This window comes from Oscarella lobularis, chromosome 16 (genome assembly GCF_947507565.1).
Source record: "Oscarella lobularis chromosome 16, ooOscLobu1.1, whole genome shotgun sequence".
Classification (NCBI taxonomy): domain Eukaryota; kingdom Metazoa; phylum Porifera; class Homoscleromorpha; order Homosclerophorida; family Oscarellidae; genus Oscarella; species Oscarella lobularis.
Window position 1 is genome coordinate 791,118 of NC_089190.1, and position 19,810 is coordinate 810,927.

Here is a 19,810-nt window from a genome sequence, read left to right on the forward strand (position 1 = left end):
AAATAGCCTATTTAAGAAGACGCGATTGGGGCTCATCAGCAAGGCGACGCGATCTGTTACATTTAATCCGATAGCATATTCGCCGGGGTTGTATATAGACCCAAAGAGTGGGATAACCCACATAAACCACTCTAATAATGAGCGCTCCTGAATGGCTCGCAATGACGTGCTATTATATAAGCAGGGCTAGCCACGCTGTAGATAAGCGTACCGTAGGCTGTACTTGAAGTTACTAGATATTTCCAATAATATGTTTAGGTCAGTGCAGAACGTTTTTATTGATTTGTTAAGTAGCGATATATCCGTAAAGGTGCGTGCATGGCTTTTGCTGTTTCTGTAGATTCGCTGACAAAGAGAACTCTCCGGCAACGAACTTCTTTTTTACCTCAGTTATGAGGCGTAATCAATTTAATTACGTTTGGTTTATTTTAGAAGTGTGAGTGGAACTTGTTATCCTAAATAATATTATGCGATATCTTTGCTTAAAACATTTTGTGCGTCAAGTACACGCCTTAAGGTTGCAGACTATACTAATCAAGACAAATCCGCCAACACTAACGAACATTCATGCCTCAGAAACTTCAAAAAGAGAAAAAGAAAGCTTTTCGAAAACTTTTTTCTGATTTCCGGCGAATGAAAGGCAGACCCGTTACTTATCTTAATGCCTTTTAGTTTCCCCAACTCCGGTGAGAATACTGCCTCATGTCGCTGTAAAACTTCCTTTACCGGATCATCTACAGCGTTTTGCAGCTTGAATAGCGACCAATTTAGCTTATTCTTTTGTAGCCAGTTTCGTTCGAATAACGGTTGCCCCGAAGCGGGCAACACGTGCAGAGGTACTTTTTCCGACTGTCCTACGTGCGTAACGCGAATCCAGCACATCCCCACGGGGTGTACGATCTCATCGGTATATGTCTTGAGCCGCAAGCTAGACGCTTTCCGTTGTTTCTATCTCTTCGGTCCAAAGATGCGTTTGAATTCAGCATCTCCTATCACAGACACAGCGGCGCCGGTGTCCACTTGCATCTGTACCTCCCGACCGTCTATATTCACCATCACTTTGAAAGCATCTTTCGAGGCTTCGATTTGAAACAACTCCGTTGCGGAAGCAGAATCGTCGTTTTACCGTATAACACGCAAGTCATACAAATTGTCCGTCGTCCAAATCCGAATCTGGACCCTCTTCTTCGAAGACATGGATCGCCTTGTCGTCGACTCGGGAGGCGTTCTTCTCCGCCCGTTTGTCTCCATCCGCGCTGGTGCTTGATTTCCCTTTTTCGTCGCGGTTCCTTTGCATACACGACCTGCTGACGTGTCGCTTCTTCTTGCAGTAAAATCATGTAGCTTGTTTCCTTGGGCAGGTCTGCGGTGAGTGCGGCCCCAAACATCGAAAGCAGGGTTTCGATTCTCGCTTTGTCATCGCGAGCACAGGTTCGGTGTGACCCGCTGTGGCTGGTCGATGGTTGCCTCCAACTAATGTCGTGGCCACTTCGGCGGCATGCTCCACGCCAATACAAATCTCAACGGCTTTGTCAAATGGTAACTGTGTGTGTTTTCGGCGAGTAGCTTGCGCGCCATTCGATCATTGCGAATGCCGCAGACAAAACGATCGCGAAGCCGCTCCAGGCAAGAACAGTCGGGGAACTTGCAGTCCGGGAACTTGCAGTCGCTTGCCACGTGCTTTAGCCGAGCCACGTAATCGCGAACATTTTCCTCGGCCAAACGCACCAAATTAACAAATTCGCTACGCGCCACAAGCACCGAACGCTCGGGTTTTGTGTGCTCGGCCATTGCTTGCACTAGTACGTGACTGCGTCGTCGTCTAATTTCCGTGGAAGGACGATGTCTTTATCGGTTTTGTAAGCCTCGCGTGGTAGATTGGCTAGTAAGATAGCCTTCATCCTTTCTCCGTCGTCGATCGCGTTTGCCTTGAAGAGGAATGCGAGCTGTTCGGCGAAATCGCGCCACTCACCGCCGCTGACAAAGTGCGGCACTTTTTGCACTACCGCTGTCGCCATTTCGATCAGAATCCTGTTGACTACGCCACTGTTGTGTCCTTATTTAGGGGATCTATTTGTGAGTCTTCAAACGGGGACTTACCCACCGAGCATGCGCCTACCTAACTACCTATTACCTAACACTACCTAACAGCTACGCTGCGAAAAATTTAGTTGTCCGTCTGAAGCTGGTGCAGAAGAGAAGAAATCGATCGACGAAAAGATCGATGCCAACGGCTGATTTAGGCCCTCTATCGCTAAAGAACTTTGCGAAGTACTCCAAAAGTGTCCTCCGGCCCCAATAATGTACTATTTGAAGTACTAAAACCAGATTTCTGTAGCGTTTTGGCGCGTTTTACTCACACGCAAAAGATACTAAAATACGAGATAAATACTTATACGGGACTGCATCTATACTCAAAAGGCGAAGTGACGTACGGGGCTATGCCGGGACACTAATTCGTAGACGCGTACGGGCCTAGACCAGCCTATACCGGGACACTGAATCGTAGACGCGTGCGGGCCTTTCTACGTTTCGTCTAGCCTACGGCGCCGACTGTTCCGCGTTCCCACGACGAGAATAATGAAATTATAGAAAGTATGTTTATGTTGTACGGGGTATGTGGCGTTGGCAGTGCTGCGATTGGCTATTCTCACGATTCGCGCCGCCCTTTTGACCTGCGAATTCCTTCGTCGCACACTCTCGACCGCGCTGTTCATCGTTCGGCTCGAAATCATTGTTCCTGCGACCACTCTCAATCTTAACCGCGCTTTTATCGTTCGAAATCATCATTCGTGCCATCCCTCTCAATGTCTGGGCCGCGTTCTTCATCGTTCGGCTCGAAATCATCGTTCGTGCGATCACTCGATCTCAATCTCGACCGCGCTCTTCATTCGTTTCTGAATCACATCGTTTCAATCGTCATGCAGCGTTCGTCGACGCAGAGAAAACGTTGTTCTCCGTACAATCTTCCGGACGGACCCCCAAGAGATTTCGCCACTCTCGCCGACATAGGCTACGACCAGAAAGGTGAGATCATGCAGTGCAGAAATGCTTATTTCGCGATGAATTTAGTCGCAAATACTTCCTTATTCGTACAATAGGCTATCGCGCAAACGTACACGGGTACGTGAATGTCTTTTCGGGACGAGCAGAGGACAGAGCGCGATCGTTCTTCGACGGATATCTGCAAGACGACGTCGGAAAGAAGAGATTCTTCGGATACTCTCTTCCGAAGGAACAAAAATTACGGCAACTCATCGAAGCTCGGAAGCCCGTCCAGCTCACGAACGTCGTCACGCAGCCGTCGCGTCTCGGCGACGACATGGAGTTCAAAATTTGGGAACGAACGGGAATCTTCCCGTCGACTCGCCAATACGTGGGAATTTCGACGACTCTCGCGAAGACGAGCGACCCGATAACAATTCAATTGAACCAACTTGGTCAGCAAGTGCCGTATCAGCGAGTGAATTTTTCAGCCGGAGTCATAGACGCTATGCCTGAATCGCGCTCCGAAAACGGCGTCAGAGTCCGGAAAATCACCGTCGCGGACGCGACCGCTACTGCCAATATGAGTCCCTGGAACGACTTCATTCCTGTGGTCGAACTCAACCGTTCTTACTTCTTCACTCGCATGATGGTTACGGATTTCGGAGGAACAAACGTCATTTGCACGCCGAAAAAAGATGGTGCCATACAACCGATACCCGATCTTACAGGCATAAAAGGAAAACAATCGACGGCGAACGCAGAACCGGAGCGCGCAATCATAATGAGCGCGAAAATCGGCGTCATCTCTGAACTCAATTGCCAGATAGTCTGCCCTTCTTGCCGACGAGGCCACCTTCTTCCCATTCCGCAAACGCCGGACTTCGGTAGATGCTTCTCCTGTCCATCGATCGCGAACATGAAGATGGGCGAAGCAGACGCCTCCGCCTCTTTCATCGTTCAGCACGACACAACGTCAACTCGCCTCTACTCATCCAAGAAATTTCTCATGGCCATCTGTTCATCAAATGATGTCAACGACATTACACACATGAATCTATTTCAAGCTTGTCCTTTTACCGTCCAATATGACGTGCAAACAATGGAAATTACGGATCTTTGTCGCACCGTTCCAGCGTTCGCATCTTCTGCTTTGCCCGTTTCTCTCGCTGAGGCCGATCGCCAGTCATCGTGCAAAAGAGCTCTTTTTGCTGATAAAGAGGATTCGGACGACGCAACTCACATCTTGAAACCGCCGGACGATGATATCGACCTCGAGTCGACGTCTAGCGAGAACGAAACTGAACATTGAATTTCCGTCGCCGTTGCGACGAAAGGTACTCGATTCCACTTTAAGTTGGTTATTGCGTTACCGTTCTGACGCATTTTTTCTTTGATGCATGTTTGCCAGCAATTGCATGAGCGTTGCTGTTTGCATTTTTTCCTCTAAGCATGATCTGCAGTGAGTCGCCGTTGCGAAAAGACTAGAGATTGTGAAAGATAAATAAAGGACTGCATACCGAATATTGCATATTGGCCAACAGTAATTACAATGTATTCACGTGACATTTATTGTCTAATATCCCGGAAGATTCTCGCCCGAGCAACTTTCGTGGCGTTTTGAAGAGTTTCCGCGCCTCTCCGTTCTCCTGAAAGCTTTTTCTTGTGCTTCGCGGCGACGAAGCTCTACTCGCCCTAAAACATCACTCTCCTGCCACAGTAAGCCACTTTGACTTAGGCCAGAGCTAAAAAACAAAATGCTCAAAAAACGAGCGCAATAATACACAAAAATGCAAAAAAACGCCAAAACCCTCGGTCTGACGTCTTTTCGGCGCGTAAAAAATCAAAAACAGGCGTACATGAGCACGTGAAAGACCGAAGTGAAGATGTCTCTCTAGAACATTCCTACTTCGTATAACACCAACTCCTCTTCCTCATAGCGAACACGCCTATTGTCTCTCTGTTCTGTCTAGACGACGAGGAATTGCCACTCTGCCAAGAATGAGCCATGACTGCCACCGTTCCATCACCACTTTCACACCTGGTCATAGCGTTCTCGCAAATGATGCACCTGCTCCAAGTCCACTAATTATTCTTAGACCTTCGAATTCTACTATTTTCGCTTCTCTGCAGCCCGTGGACAAACTGTTGTCCCAATGCAATTGCTATTTACGTTGTCTTCCTTTTCAATTCCGATTACAGAACGTTCCTCAAGCTCTTCACCAAATCCGACGTCAATCACGAACATGCCTTTGCAATCAACTGCACGAAATGACTCTATTGCTCATGTGAACGCAGCTGCTGCCCCCGCCACCGCCGAAGTCGCCAATATTGCATTACCCTCCTCGCCAGCAATTGCACCAACGCGACTTAGCGCACAGCAAGCAGCAGAACGGTGCACCCGACCTCGACAACAGCTGGGTTATCACTACAATCCTTCGCTGTCTTACGACTACGCCAACATACGTACAATGACTGACACCTGCTCTTTCTGCCGAGCACGCAAATGGCGTAAAGAAACTGCTTCAATGTGCTGTGCTAGCGGAAAAGTAGTACTTCCCAACTTGACGCCTCCACCACAGCCACTGTACGAATATCTGACATCTGCGAGTCCACTCTTCTTGCAATTCCAACAAAATATTCGCAAATACAATTCCTGTTTTCAAATGACTTCTTTCGGAGCGGATCGCAGAATTGTTGATCCGGGATTCATGCCCACATTCAAAATTCAAGGACACGTGTATCACAGAATAGGCTCTGTACTTCCAAACGAAGGCGAAGAGCCATCGTTTCTTCAAATATACTTTATGGAAGATTACAACAAGCAAGCGCAGCGCAGAATAGAATGCCAAGGGCGTCAGACAGACTTACACTTTCAAACCGTCTACAACATTCAGCAAATGTTGCTAAATTGCAATCCATACATTTCTCTTTTCAAAACAGCTTTAGAACAAAACACCTCCGGCGATCGTAAAATCCTTATTAGAGCAGACAAAACTCCTGTAGGGCAGCATTCTAGGCGATACAACGCTCCTTCCGCCTCAGAGGTCGCTGCTTTGATAGTTGAAGGAACAGAAGCACAGAATAGAGATGTTCTTCTTAGCCCAGAAACAACGGTCCCTTGCAGCGAGTTAATGAGACGCACAGTAGCTATGACGCCTGGCAGTATCCTTTACTCTTTCCTCAAGGTGAAGACGGATACAACCTAGAAATATGCCAAATTGACCCTAAAACAAAACAGCAAAATCCAGACAAACGCGTAACTCCCAAGCAATATTACAGCTATAGAATGATGTACCGCGAAGCGGATTTCAATATCCTCCTTCGAAGCAACAAACTTTCGCATCAGTTCTGGGTTGACCAATACGCAAAAATAGAACAGCAAAGATTAAACTTCCTTCGTTTTAATCAAACGCAGCTGCGTGCCGAGAAGTATAGCAAACTTAGAGACGCTGTTGAAAGCGACGGCAACGTCCGTGACATTGGGCAATTAATCATTCTTCCCTCAACTTTTGTTGGAAGCCCCAGATACATGCACGAAAGATATCAAGACGCAATGACCTACGTGAAGAACTTTGGCAAACCCGACCTTTTTATAACAATGACGTGCAATCCTAATTGGCCAGAAATAACTCGCGAACTTCTTCCCAATCAAACGCCCCAAGACCGACACGATCTTATTGCTAGAGTATTCCGTCTTCAAGTTAAGCAATTAATACGTCTTCTCACCAAAAAGCGCATCTTTGGACGCTCTCGCGCACACGCTTATTCAATCGAATGGCAAAAACGTGGTCTACCCCATGTTCACCTTTTGCACTGGCTCTACGAGAAGCTTGACGAAGATTCGCTGTCTCCGTACGCACTCGGAGGGGTGGGAGGGTTGGTAGAAGAAAACGATGTATGACCAGAAGGTGAAAATAGTGATGGAGTAGAATGATAAACTGGTTGCCTTGAGCTCGTTGGCGGGGAGAGGAATCCCGACGCATCTTTTGCCTCGCCGCGGACGACGAGCTGTGTGCCTCCAGGAAAACCGTCAAAATCGAAGTTTCCTTCCGCGTCGGGAAACTCAGAACGGCCTGTGTTATCGTCGACCAAATGAACGGTCAATTCAACAATCTGTGAACAAAATATGTTAGTTAAACGTCCGAAATTGACAAAGAACGCGCAAATTAGACTTGGAGAATTGGAGAGGGCCCGTTCGAACGAATTTGTCGACACGACACGCCGATCGCCATTCTGTTGGCTGATAAAGACTTACTTGAAACAGCAAGGCAAGTCTGGTCGCAGTTATTTGAGCCGGGCGAAGGCGAAACTCCTTCCTCCCACGAACGAGAACGAATTCCATGAGGGCAAAATGGCGGATTGCTGACATGCGCACGTCTACATTCGGTATCACGTGACGTCTGGTAGAAAAATGGATCAAGGTAATGCGGCTGCTGTGCGTGCTATGGTAGCATCAGGACTGACGCACGAGGCGATCAGCGCACGACTTTCGGCTATAAACCCTGGACAACGAGGATTCAGCGAGATGAGTGTACGTCGTTTCTGTGCGCAACACATTATTTCCTTAAGAAGTGGACTGAGCGAAACAGAGCTCAATCGCATGGTCTATGAAGCCATTAGAGACGTACGTACATAACGTATAATATCTGCCATTTTGAAAGTGCAATTTCTGCTGCTATCAATTTAGGTTGGACCAACGTACGGTGGTAAGATCATTAAGGGACTTCTGCTTGCAAAGGGATTTCGTGTGAGCAGCAGAAGAGTCGCTCAAGCGTTACGTACTGTTGCTCCCGGATATCAAAGGCTTAGGCACATTCGCGCAGAGCGCCAAACCAACCCGACTCCGTATACTGCAAAATATTTTGAACACAAACTGCATGTCGATCAAAATGAGAAGCTCGTCATGTACGGAGTGACACACTATGCGGCCATTGATGGATTCTCGGGATGATTGTAGCGTTCATTACAATGTCGATAAAGAATCCTATAACAATATACGAATCTCTTTTTGAGTAGGCGTTTTATATAAGTTGTGGCACCCTTGAAGCAATGTTATTCATTTGTAGACCTCTTCTTTGGACCCACGGGATTTGGGACACTATAAGAGTGGACCATGGTCGTGAGCATTATCTAATGCTTCACGTGCAGGATATGCTATCTGGCTGCCGCACAAACCCTCAACGTCGTCCTGTTGTTCAGACGTCGGCAACGACTGTAATTCTAAGTAGTGCACAAATCGATATGTCCCTGTCATGATACGATTTCTGGCAGAATCATACTATAGAGCGAATCTGGGTGGAGGTTAACGGTAGAGTTAACTACCCGATAAAGCTAGCTTTGAATGAAATGAACGACGCCGATGACATCGATCTGGAAGACACTCTACAGCAATTTGCCGTGTCAGAAGTAACGAAGCAAGTGGCTTCTCACGGCTGCAAAATCATGGTTTCTTCATGGAATAACCACGTTATCCCCGGTAAAAACGCTATGGAAAACAATGATAAGATAGTATTTTTGGTAATGCAGGAAAAGGAATTCCGAACACCTTGGCTTCGTTCGCAAGAAGAACAGGATCTGTTCTATTTCCTTCAATACCAACAGTTGAAGAAGCTGTTACAAGTTTTGAAGAAGAAGGGGGAACTTTGACCCGTCAAAGTAACTTCGGCCAAGACCCACTGGAACAGCATCCGCAAAGAATTGCAAGACGCGATTACTTTTTTCATCGACGATTTCCATCTATGGAATTTCGGAAATGTTAATGGCGATTCCACTTCGTTTAAAGCAGCTATTAAGTTTTATTTCACTTTGACTAAAGCGTTGTAAAGAGAATAATGCAAGCACATTGAAATAGTATTCTATGCCAAATCAATGGACATATAAAAGACGAAGTAGGAAATACGGGTAAGTAATACGATTTACGAACGCGAATAGACCCTTTAAGGGGGCGTGATTTTTTAGAGCATGCGCATTTGTTGACGGTAAAGAGTACAATCAACAACGATTATTTTCTGCGCATTTGTCGAAGAACGAGAGAGTCTGGCGTCGAACGGGCATTGGATTACGGTAGGCTTTGTTTTGACAGACTCAAGCATTTGCTTCCTGGGTTAATTTGTAGTCGTTATCGCCGCAAACTGCGATGTTGCCGCCATCTTGAGAAACATATACTCGGCTGCAACTTCGTTCCAAAAGCCCACACAAACAGCGCACCTTCACCGCCGGATGGAGCGTCTACAAACCTACTCACCCACCTTCTGCCTTGAGGTAAGCGTTTCTTCTAGCGGCGCAAATCGCCGATACAGCGTCGCACGTCGGCGTAGCGTCTTCAAAAGCGAAAAATTACACAACACGTCGCCACAAATCTTGTCTTACCGGTATCGTACGCCAATATTCTGCGTCTGCGCGTCACACTACGCTCTCGATCGCAGCACGATGGCGTCGTCGTCGTCTACTCCAAGCTATGACGATCCTGCTCGATGGACTATCGCACGGCTTAAGGATTGGTTGCGACAACACAGTCGTAATGCACCGATCGGAGGAACTAGGTTACAGCTTGTGGCGCATGTGAACAGTGTAATGAGGCGCGACGAACTTGAGGCAGAGCTAGAAGCAGCGGAAGTACAAGTTCACGTTAGTCAGCCGCCGGATTATAGCATTCTTCCACGAGAGGATTCGACATGGTCAGATGATGTCGACAACTTTCCGAAGCTAGACGAGGACGTGGTCGAGTCGTACCTCAAACAGTTTAGTGGTTATACTAAAGGCTGGAATACTGGAGTACGACTTGTGAGCGACGGTCATCTAACCGGTCTGTGTTACTTCGGTGAAGGTGGACGCGGCTTCTTCAAAGGGCGTTGCAAACCGACAATGTGCTCAACACCACCATTTTACAAACCCTTTGTTGTCGTGGATGTACCAGATAAAACAGACGGAGAGAGTCTCCAGATCCTTGGAGGAAACTGCACCTGCAAAGCAGGCCAGACGCAATCTTGCGTACACATTTGTGCTTTGATCATAATGGTGTCTTTTCTTGGAGAACAGAGCTGCACGTCAAAGCCCTGGGTTAGACCTAGTGCGTCTGGTACCACTGCACAAGCCGTCACATTTGTCAAAAATCTTGATCTTGGACATGTGGGGCAAGCAAAAGAATGGGAAGGTGAAGCATTGTGCATTGACGACCTCGAATCGCTGTTTATAGAAGCGGAAGTTTCCTGCTCTTGGACCGATTACAGAAAAATCGAGCGAGAAAATCGGGAGAAAAGCGTGTCTTCTGAGCTTCAGGCTCGGATCAGTGTCGTCGATCCCGTAGCAAAACTGCAAGCCATTGCTAGGTCAAAATTGGAAGAAAATCTTACCGTTCAAGATCTTGTCGATGCGTTGCATGTGTCAAGTAGTGAACGCGAGGCTATTGCTGAAATGACGTCCGACCAGGCTTTAACGCCTCTGTGGCATCAGGCTCGACAACTGAGAATAACATCATCTAATTTTAGTTTGGTATGCAAGTATGGCGAGCCACGCCTTTTGCCACCGTCATCAGTAAAACGCCTGCTTGGAAACGAAGATTTGTCAGGTCTAGCACCAATCAAATACGGCCGATCTACGGAATCGAAAGCGGTAGAAGAGTACAAGCGCGTGACTTCACCACGTAGTGTTCATACCTGTGGATTCTACGTCGACGAAGATCTTCATTTCATAGGTGCATCACCGGACCGTATGATCGTACTTGCAGACGGCAGCAAAGGACTGCTAGAAGTTAAGTGCCCATTCAAACATAGATTTTCAAGTATAGTTCGTGCTCTCGAGGATCCCAATTTTTGCCTTAGCATCGACAACGGAGAGATTAAGCTAAAAAAGAATCATCAATATTACTATCAAGTGACAGGACAAATGGGAGTTTGCCAGATGAATTGGCTTCACTTTGTTGTATACACAGAAATTGAAATTCACATTGAAGAAATCAAGATCGACCACCATTTCTGGGACCAAATGAAACGTTGTCTGTCATCATGTTATTACAATCAAATAGGCAAGCTGCATTTAGAACGCTTGATGTCTGAGTGACTACTAAGTGTTGTTAGTGACGTTCTCCGATGAGACGTACCTGTAGGTTTACGAGAGCAGCTGTAATAATCATTATCTGATCCAAAGTACCTTGTGTTGTACTGTTGTTCTGTCGTCGGTTAATGTAATGAAATTCTCTTAGGCGGACAAAAGCTCTTTCGACATGAACTCTAGCTGACGCTAATTTTCTGCTGTAAAGTGCTTCCTGTCCTGTCAACTGAGCTCTGCCTTTCAGGAAAGACGGGATGGACAGGAACGCTTGACGTTCAGCAAGCAAGTCGGCAACTTTGAAACCCCTGTCAGCTAGAATTCTCTGTCCTGGTTTTACAAGCTCAAGAAGACCACTTTTCTCCACAGTCTTTCTGTCAGAAGTACAACCAGGGAATCCCGATGACATGTACACAAATGAACCAGTATAGAGATCAATAGCCGCCAAATAGTTTACCGTCGTGTGATTTTTGTAGGAAGAAAACGTTGCTTTCTGAGTAGAAAGTTTTCGAGGCTTTTCGGTAAATATTTCTGTGCAATCGATTGCCGCTACTGTGTTTGGGAAGTACGCCAAAACGTCCCATTTGGGACCCGCGGTTGTTTGAGGCCAGCTGATTATTTTTGAGAAATGTTTGAAAAGGAACGGCAACCATGCGCCCATGACCTTTGAAACGTAAGCTATAGAAACGCCAAAACGATATGCTAAGTCTTCTTCGTAGAGGCCCAATCGTAGTCTCAGCAGAACCATAAAAAATTCATCTTGCAGACAAATTTTTCGACTTGCTCCCGACATTTGACGGGCGGGATAGCCGTGATCAAGACGAATTCTTTCAACCGTTTGATCTGTGACACCCTTTGTTGATGGAAACAGAACAATGCTCTTTGCTGCAGGCTCCAACCATGCCCACAGTATGTTAAACGTTTTCAACCCAACGATCCCTGTGTGAAACTTCACTGCGGCATCAGATGTCAGTGAATCAATGCAAAATCTTTTCTTCTCCAAGGCAACCTGAAGCCGCGATCTTTCGATTCTTAACTGTGCGTTCTCGTCACGCAGTTCAGCGCAGTCCTTTCGCTGGCACTCTTCTTCGCAAACAGGCGGAACAGCCATCATAACATCATCATCATTATGTTCAACAGCAACGGGATCTGCTGTTACGAAATCTTCTGAGCTTGCACAAATCCCTTCGATCTCAGGTATCGCTGACAGTCGACTTGTCCGATATGTCTTGTGAGAGAATACTGTAGGCAGGATATTCTTGTCCTTCGCACTTGGACCCCGTCTCTCCTCGTAATGAAGGTTGCAAATGACAGCGCTTGAACCAGGAATCCAATCGCGGCCTCTCGCATCTTGACGAGATATTCTCCGTAAGACAATTTTGCGCACCGTCTCCGACATAGATGACAAGGAGAAGAGCTTCAATATTGATGCGGCGTTCGGGCAGCTTGTGCTGCTAAGCGATGAGCACCCACACAGAAGAGACGTACCGCCAGGTAGTTGAGGACAGCGATTTTTTCGATTGTGACAGCCTGGAACGCAGCACTGTCGATAGCTTGGAGTAGACGACGACGAAGCCATCGTGCTGCGATCGAGAGCGTAGTGTGACGCGCAGACGCAGAATATTGGCGTACGATACCGGTAAGACAAGATTTGTGGCGACGTGTTGTGTAATTTTTCGCTTTTGAAGACGCTACGCCGACGTGCGACGCTGTATCGGCGATTTGCGCCGTTAGAAGAAACGCTTACCTCAAGGCAGAAGGTGGGTGAGTAGGTTTGTAGACGCTCCATCCGGCGGTGAAGGTGCGCTGTTTGTGTGGGCTTTTGGAACGAAGTTGCAGCCGAGTATATGTTTCTCAAGATGGCGGCGACATCGCAGTTTGCGGCGATAACGACTACAAATTAACCCAGGAAGCAAATGCTTGAGTCTGTCAAAACAAAGCCTACCGTAATCCAATGCCCGTTCGACGCCAGACTCTCTCGTTCTTCGACAAATGCGCAGAAAATAATCGTTATTGATTGTACTCTTTACCGTCAACAAATGCGCATGCTCTAAAAAATCACGCCCCCTTAAAGGGTCTATTATACGAAATCCAAAAAACGACATACGAAATACTATATACGAAACACTAAAGACGAAATATGGAATACAGAATGAAAAATAAGAAATACAGAATACAAAATACGAAACACTAGTAAGAAACACAAAATACAGACAATAAATACAAAATACAGAATACGAAATGCGAAACACAGAATACAAAAGAGGAAATACTAGTAAGAAATACGAAATACAGAATACGAAATACGAAATATAGAATGACCGAAAGGTGCACGGACCAATAGGCCATTTTTCTTTATTATGTGGTAATCATAATAAAATATTAATATTTGTATAAAAATAGATGTTACTTTCCCATCCACATTTTGTGTCTTTCTACTAATAAACTGACAAATGATTGAATATTTGCCTTGCATGGCAATGATATTTAATATTATAGAATAGTAACTTTTAGAATTTTGCCTTCGTTGAGGCCAATTCGGAAAGAGTCTTCAAAGATGAGTAAGCGAGAAGGAGAATTATTGAGAACAAACAAACGGCAGAGAAGGTGACATGCACTAGAGACAACGTCTAACTAAGGAAAGAATAAATTAGCTATGTCTTAGATGAGGTTGAACTGGCGTTTGCGCTCCGTCGATAAGTCTGAAAAAGAAAAAAGACCGAAAATTCGAGACAGTTTGTGGGTTATACTGCAGCAGGACGGAAAAGCGGCGCCTCCAGTAGCAGGCGAACTGATTTCGGTCGGATTTTCCCCTGGTGCGCTCGACGTGCGTCAGGAAAACTTTAAAGAATTCGTCTGCCAGCTTTCCCAGTGACCGAACTGCTCGAAGACGAGCGGGTAAAACCTTGCAGCTGCGCCTGAGGGCCGAATGTTGGCGTCGTACTTTTCGACCTTTGCTGCTTTTCGGATGATTGCCGCAGCGCAATCTTCGACAGCAGAACAACGGGACGCTTCGGAGCTCCAAGGACGAGCCAGAGAGATATCAAGCTCCATAGAAACACCGGCTTCGAATCTTCATGCAACAATGTCCGGTCAATTCTCGTTATTGAAATAGCAAAATCGCAGTTCGACCTTGCACGAAAGACCCGCGTCTCGAAAGCAGTCTGCCCAGCCGGAGACGATGTTGTTGTGAGCCCTGACTGGACCGCCGTGCTTGCAGGTTAGCAGGTGATAGCCTTGGTTGTCGATAACAGAATTGCACTCGCAAGAGTCGAAGCAAGCAAGGGCTAAGTCGAGGGGACAGCCCAGTCTCATGTACGCTGCTAAACGAAAATCGTTAGACTTTAGCGCAAGCGCCCTTTAGGTAGGAACTGCGTCCACCCAGCGACCAGCCTGGCTGCCGCGGCAGGAGCGCAGACGAGCAACATCGCGATGGTCAGCGAAAACACTTCAGCGGCCGAAGACCGGTAAATTTCGGAGCAAAGAGTTTTTTGTAGCTTTCCCGTAAATGACGACAGGTCCGACATAGTTTTGACTGGCGCCTTTTCTAAGTTTGGGCCAAGGCGGACTTGAAGAGACCACAATGCGAGGTTCAGAGATTGTTCGACGTAGCGGAGAGAAAGCAAGTCTTTGGTGCTGAGAGAGTTTGAAAAACGGTCTGGTAGGTTGGTCAGCGAGTTGCTCCATCCTGCTAGAAAAGCAGACTCTGTGATGTCAGACAGCAACGGCAAGCCAAAACCGCCTAATTTAATTGGCAGTGCTGCCTGTTGCCATTGTTTGTCCGACAGGTGGTTTACCAGAAGAATTTCTTCAAACGACGACCTGAAAGTGTTATCGTGGTGTGATAGCTCTTCGAAAAAGTGACGATGGAATAGTTCTCCGGAGGTGGTTGAGACTCGTTGCGTAGCAATGCGGAAGTAAGAGCAGACTGCATTGAGGATCTCCCAAACTGCTTATCTTCGAGCCGAGCTCTGCCTTTTTAAAGAGTGACTTATGCAGAAGTCATCGCTGTATTCAGGTTGACCAATGGGCGCTCCGAGAACTGTTGTTCCAACCGATTGACAGGACACAGGCGACGATTGCGGGAGATGGACAGGGCAAAAAATATCGCACTTCCTGTCGGCGATGCAGAGGTGCAAATCGCCGAAAGATTGCTTAAGGTCCGAGAAAGCAGCAAAAACTTCCTGTGCTCAAAAATAAAGACGTCGTCGAGACACGTCAGAATGACGACGTTAGGAAGACTGCATTGCAAGTCCACCAACGTTTGATGGATTGCAACAGCTAATAGTGCCGGCCCCAAAGGGTCTCCTTGGTAGACGTCTTCCTAAGAAGACAGCAGTGTCACGCCGGAAGACAATACAAAGACAAGAGAGCTGAAGCGGCCGTACATTTGGCAAAAATGTGGCATTAACGACGGAAAGCTCTCTGAGAGACGTCGGCGTATTGCCTCACGACTAATAATTGAATTGCACGCGTTTTTGACGTCCGTCTTTAAAAGCATCCAGTCATTGAGGAGCGCTTGGACGTGATGAATGATGAGTTCCGAACCGCAGGGTGTAGAGACGCCGTGTTGGATCGGCGAAAAGTAAGATGCGAGAGAGAGAGAGAGAGAGAGAATATATTTCAGTTACATAAAATAAAGCGCAGCTGCGCTAGAGCTAGAGTCGCAAGACCAACAAATAATAAAATACTCTATTATAAACAGTTCGAGTTTAACGGACGCGAAGCTGAGCTTCGCGTTCCAAGTATAGGTCAATACGGGAAGAGGAACCACACAAACGGGAAAGCTTATGGGTTATAATAATAAAGACGGAACATTGAAGAAGAACAGATAGACGACGACGCCAATAGCACAAAAAAGTACTTTTGCCAGCCCGACCCTCAGAGCGTTGTACGAAATGTCCGAGACGATTGAGGAAATCACTTGCGTGCTTGCCCCAGCGTCCGAAGTGCTCTGCAACAACCGGAACAAAGCACGATGATGATCCGCAGACACGAACAACAGATGATTACTTCTCGATCTTTCTCTCCTCGCGGATTATTGCTGCAGTCCCATCTTCGACAGCAGCGCGACAACATGCCTTAGAACTCCAGGGATGTGCCAACGAGATATCGAGCTCGAACGATTCTCCTATTTTAGTGCCGAAAGCAACGATATTAGGGCGATCATCGTTATTGACATATTCATGACGGGGCTCGACACGGCAAGAGAGACCCGCATCTCGGACGCAGCCCAACCAGATACGACACGGTTGTGGGACCGCAGCCATGCTTGCACGTGACAAGGTGGTGACAATTTTGATCAATTGGCTTTCCACATTCGCACGTCGTAATGCAAGCCGGAAAGGGAAGAGAGGCTGACCCAGGACTCATGCTAGATAACGAGCTCCTCTCGAGCGAGCTTTTTTTGCTTTCGCTTTCGGTGGCCCATTGCAAAATTGCTCCGTATCTGTCGCATTTTTCTTTAATATCACTGGTATGTCCACTATCTACCGATATTACGTCATTCACTTTCCCGCAAACTGGCGAGAGAAAGCTCGTTCAAAAAGAAAGTCGTTTGTTGTCTGCGGAAAAAAGGTTCGTTTGAATCGGTGCTGTCCGCGCTGATACCGTTCAAGAGTGTCTCCCAATAGAGGGCAACACAGTCAAAGAAGCCTCTTTGAAAAAACAGACGCTTTCTGCCGCTGAATTCCACCGGGGGTAACCGATTTTGCTTTTTTACGCATTCGTCGATAAGCGAAACAATGCTTGTAAACAGGCGGAAAACATTTGTCTTTTCTCACGGCTTCTCGCAACGACTCGGCAATAATTATCGCGTTAGAATATCGGGTAGAAGGTGTCGTAGTAACGGCTTTGTTCAGAATGACGTCTAGAACGGCTTCGAAGTCCTCCATAGCGACAGACACACATCGATTCACAAAGGGTCACGTAACAGTGCTCATTGCCTATCCCCTTGTCTATTTTATCTATGCCTTGGCGATGCGACACCGCGATTTCAGCTGTTTCCCGCTTTCGCTTTTGGTCGAAAAGGCTCTAAACTACTTAACACTTACATTTCATCTTTGTCGACGTCGCCCGATCTTCGGAAACGTTGCATTCGAGCCACACCACTTCTTTCAAAAATGAGCAAAGCCGGCTATCAAACGCACTTAACGCGGCTGGATTACAATACTGACGTCATAAACCATAAATAAAAATCAAGGTTTCGCACTATTTACGCAATTTACGCAACGCCAACTATGCTCATAAGCCAAACTTCTATCTTACCTAAAAATTTACCAAAAATTTGAGCCGATGGCCACCAATTTCTATCGTCTCTGACATAGAACCTAGAATCACTTCGTGTCACAAAAATCCAAACAAAATTCATCGCGAGACAAAGAAAATCGAAAAACAAACTTGAATTTTCTCGATCGCGTCGTTTTTTTGAAAGCGTGCCGTTTTGCGAGAAAACGTTGCACGTCAATCGGACTACCACGAATCGAACCGGCAATGTCGGTTCTACAAAACTGGTTCAAAGCCGATTTGATATTGGCCAGTTTTCGATATGAAAACACAAACAGGCCTACTCGCGTGTGTAAAAACGACACCGCCTTTACGACAACGCCGTACGATAGCGGCGCGTCTCACCGCTACAAACGACACGTCGAACGAAAGCCCATATGATGCGCTTTACGATTCGACGGCAGGCGACGCTCCCTTTGTCGCGCAGCGAGCGCGAAAGAAGACGGACAGCGACCCCTTTCGCGCATTAATCCTGGGACTTCTAGATTTCAAGTGACCATTTGGAATATCATGCATAACTTCGTTGTGTAATGGACCCAGCGCACATAGGAATTTTTTCAGGAAGGGACACCCACAACAAAATGATGCTCCGCACCTCTTCCAACGATTCCCCCATCTCCCTGGCAACGAAAAATGTTCAAAGAATTTCCCTTACTAATACTCCCTCCACCGGCCATAGCTTTGCATTAAACGTATAAATCGGGTCCCAAATCTCCCTTTCCAGTCCCACAGTACCCCGGCATCTTCTAAACCAACCGTTCCTATGGCTACCGCAAATTCCCTAAAATTTCTTTTATCAACCCCTCTTACAAGAAAACGTCTTACAACCACTACGGAGACTCTGATACACGCTAAAATCGTATAAACGACTCTATCCTAATATGCTGCAGCAACTTGTACATTTTGAGCGGTATGTTACCACATATTTTTGTGAAATTGGCCTGGAATGCTCGTGACTTTTTTCAGGAAGGGACATCTATGGTAGAATTGCGCTCCGCAACTTCCCCAATAATTCCCCGCGTTTCTCTAGCAACTAAACATCCTAAAAGAATTTTCGCTATAACTAAGCCTTTTTATTCGACGGTATTAGAGGAACAACAAACAGGCACAACAAACGCCATTTACTCAAACAATGTAAGTGTCAAATACCGACGTCCGCTTAATCGTCGTCCGGACTTTCGCCTTCTTTGTCCTGCACGAAGTACTCGGGAGGACCAATCCCGAACTTGGTCACGTAGGAGCCCTTTTTGATGCAACGATAGCAATCCTGCAGCTTCTGCGTGGAAATGTGCCGGCGATGAAAAATGCCTCTCAATCGGGCGTTGGCCATTATTTGAGAGTAGAGATTGCTGAACCCGGAATTTGGATTATTTATGCGGAAAGAATATACTGCTTTGACTTCGAAGATCTCGCGTCCACTGCAAACGCTGGCCGATAGGCTTCCTCATCATGACTCTTTCGGGCGGTTTGTCCGGTCGTTCTGCTGTGGTGGCAGTGGATGCGGTGGTGGCAGTGGATGCGGTGGTGGCAGTGGAACTCTTGGAATTGGAACTCTTCTCTTTGACTTGGAAAGTTGTGACGCTCTCTTTCTCCGGACTGGTCGCGGTAGCGCGTTTTTTCTCCTCCCGCAATTTGCCCAAATATTCATCACGCATGCGACGACAAAGTTCGTCCGATATGGCCGGCTGCACCGCGGGATGATCGCCCGGGCTGTTGACTTCACCGCAGGGAGGGTCTACTTCGGGAGTCTTCTCCTTGGTAATTGCAGCGTTGAGAGCCTTCTTTTCGCCTCTGGCGCTCTCGTCTTTCATGGGCGACCCTCTGGCGCTCTTTTATTTCATGGGCGAGCCCCGAAAAAATCATCTTGGCTTTTGCAGCCATTTCGGCCTTCGTAGCCACAGGAAACCGAACGTAGTATTTCTGCTCGGTCTCGAGCGAATAGCTGTTGCATTCGGCGAGGTTTCGTCGGTCCTTTTCCTCCAACATCTCATGGCTTAGGCTGCTCATGGTAAGCCGGACCTTTGTAACGTTTATGTTACAGAGCTCCGGCACGTTTTCGGTCATGAAATATTGAAGAAGTTTTGACAAGCCGCCTTCGAGAGGCTTCTAGTTTACGGAGACGAAGACGGTGTTCACTTTCGGCATCGTCAACGATCGCACGTGTTTGACGAGATCGTCAAACACTGCAATCACGTTTTCATCGAACGGCAACGCTTCCGTGCCGTACGTCGCCAACGTTTTGAAATTTTTCGAGATAAGAATGTTCGTCCTCTTCACCTCCTCCCAATCGTCCAGGGTCATTCGCAGGATCGATTGCTGCCTCGGTGGGGTGACTGTGCAGTTGAAGAGGAACCATGTGTACGCAAACGGTAACGCAAGGCAAATTTCGCTATTGTTGACGATGCACTTTTTTTGGCTTTTTCAATGATATCTTGGTAATCGATCAATCCAGCTTGAAGAGCTTGCTTGGTGCAGGAAATCGCTGTGGCGG

General features: G+C 46.9%; 1 protein-coding gene across 1 annotated transcript; it reads right to left on the bottom strand.

Annotated features, from left to right (window-relative positions):
• Window positions 1-11,059: 11,059 nt before the first annotated feature.
• On the bottom strand, window positions 11,060-12,613 carry LOC136196909 (uncharacterized). Its single transcript, XM_065986568.1, has one exon. The coding sequence runs from the start codon at window positions 12,611-12,613 to the stop codon at window positions 11,060-11,062; it is 1,554 nt and encodes a 517-aa protein (XP_065842640.1).
• Window positions 12,614-19,810: the final 7,197 nt, after the last annotated feature.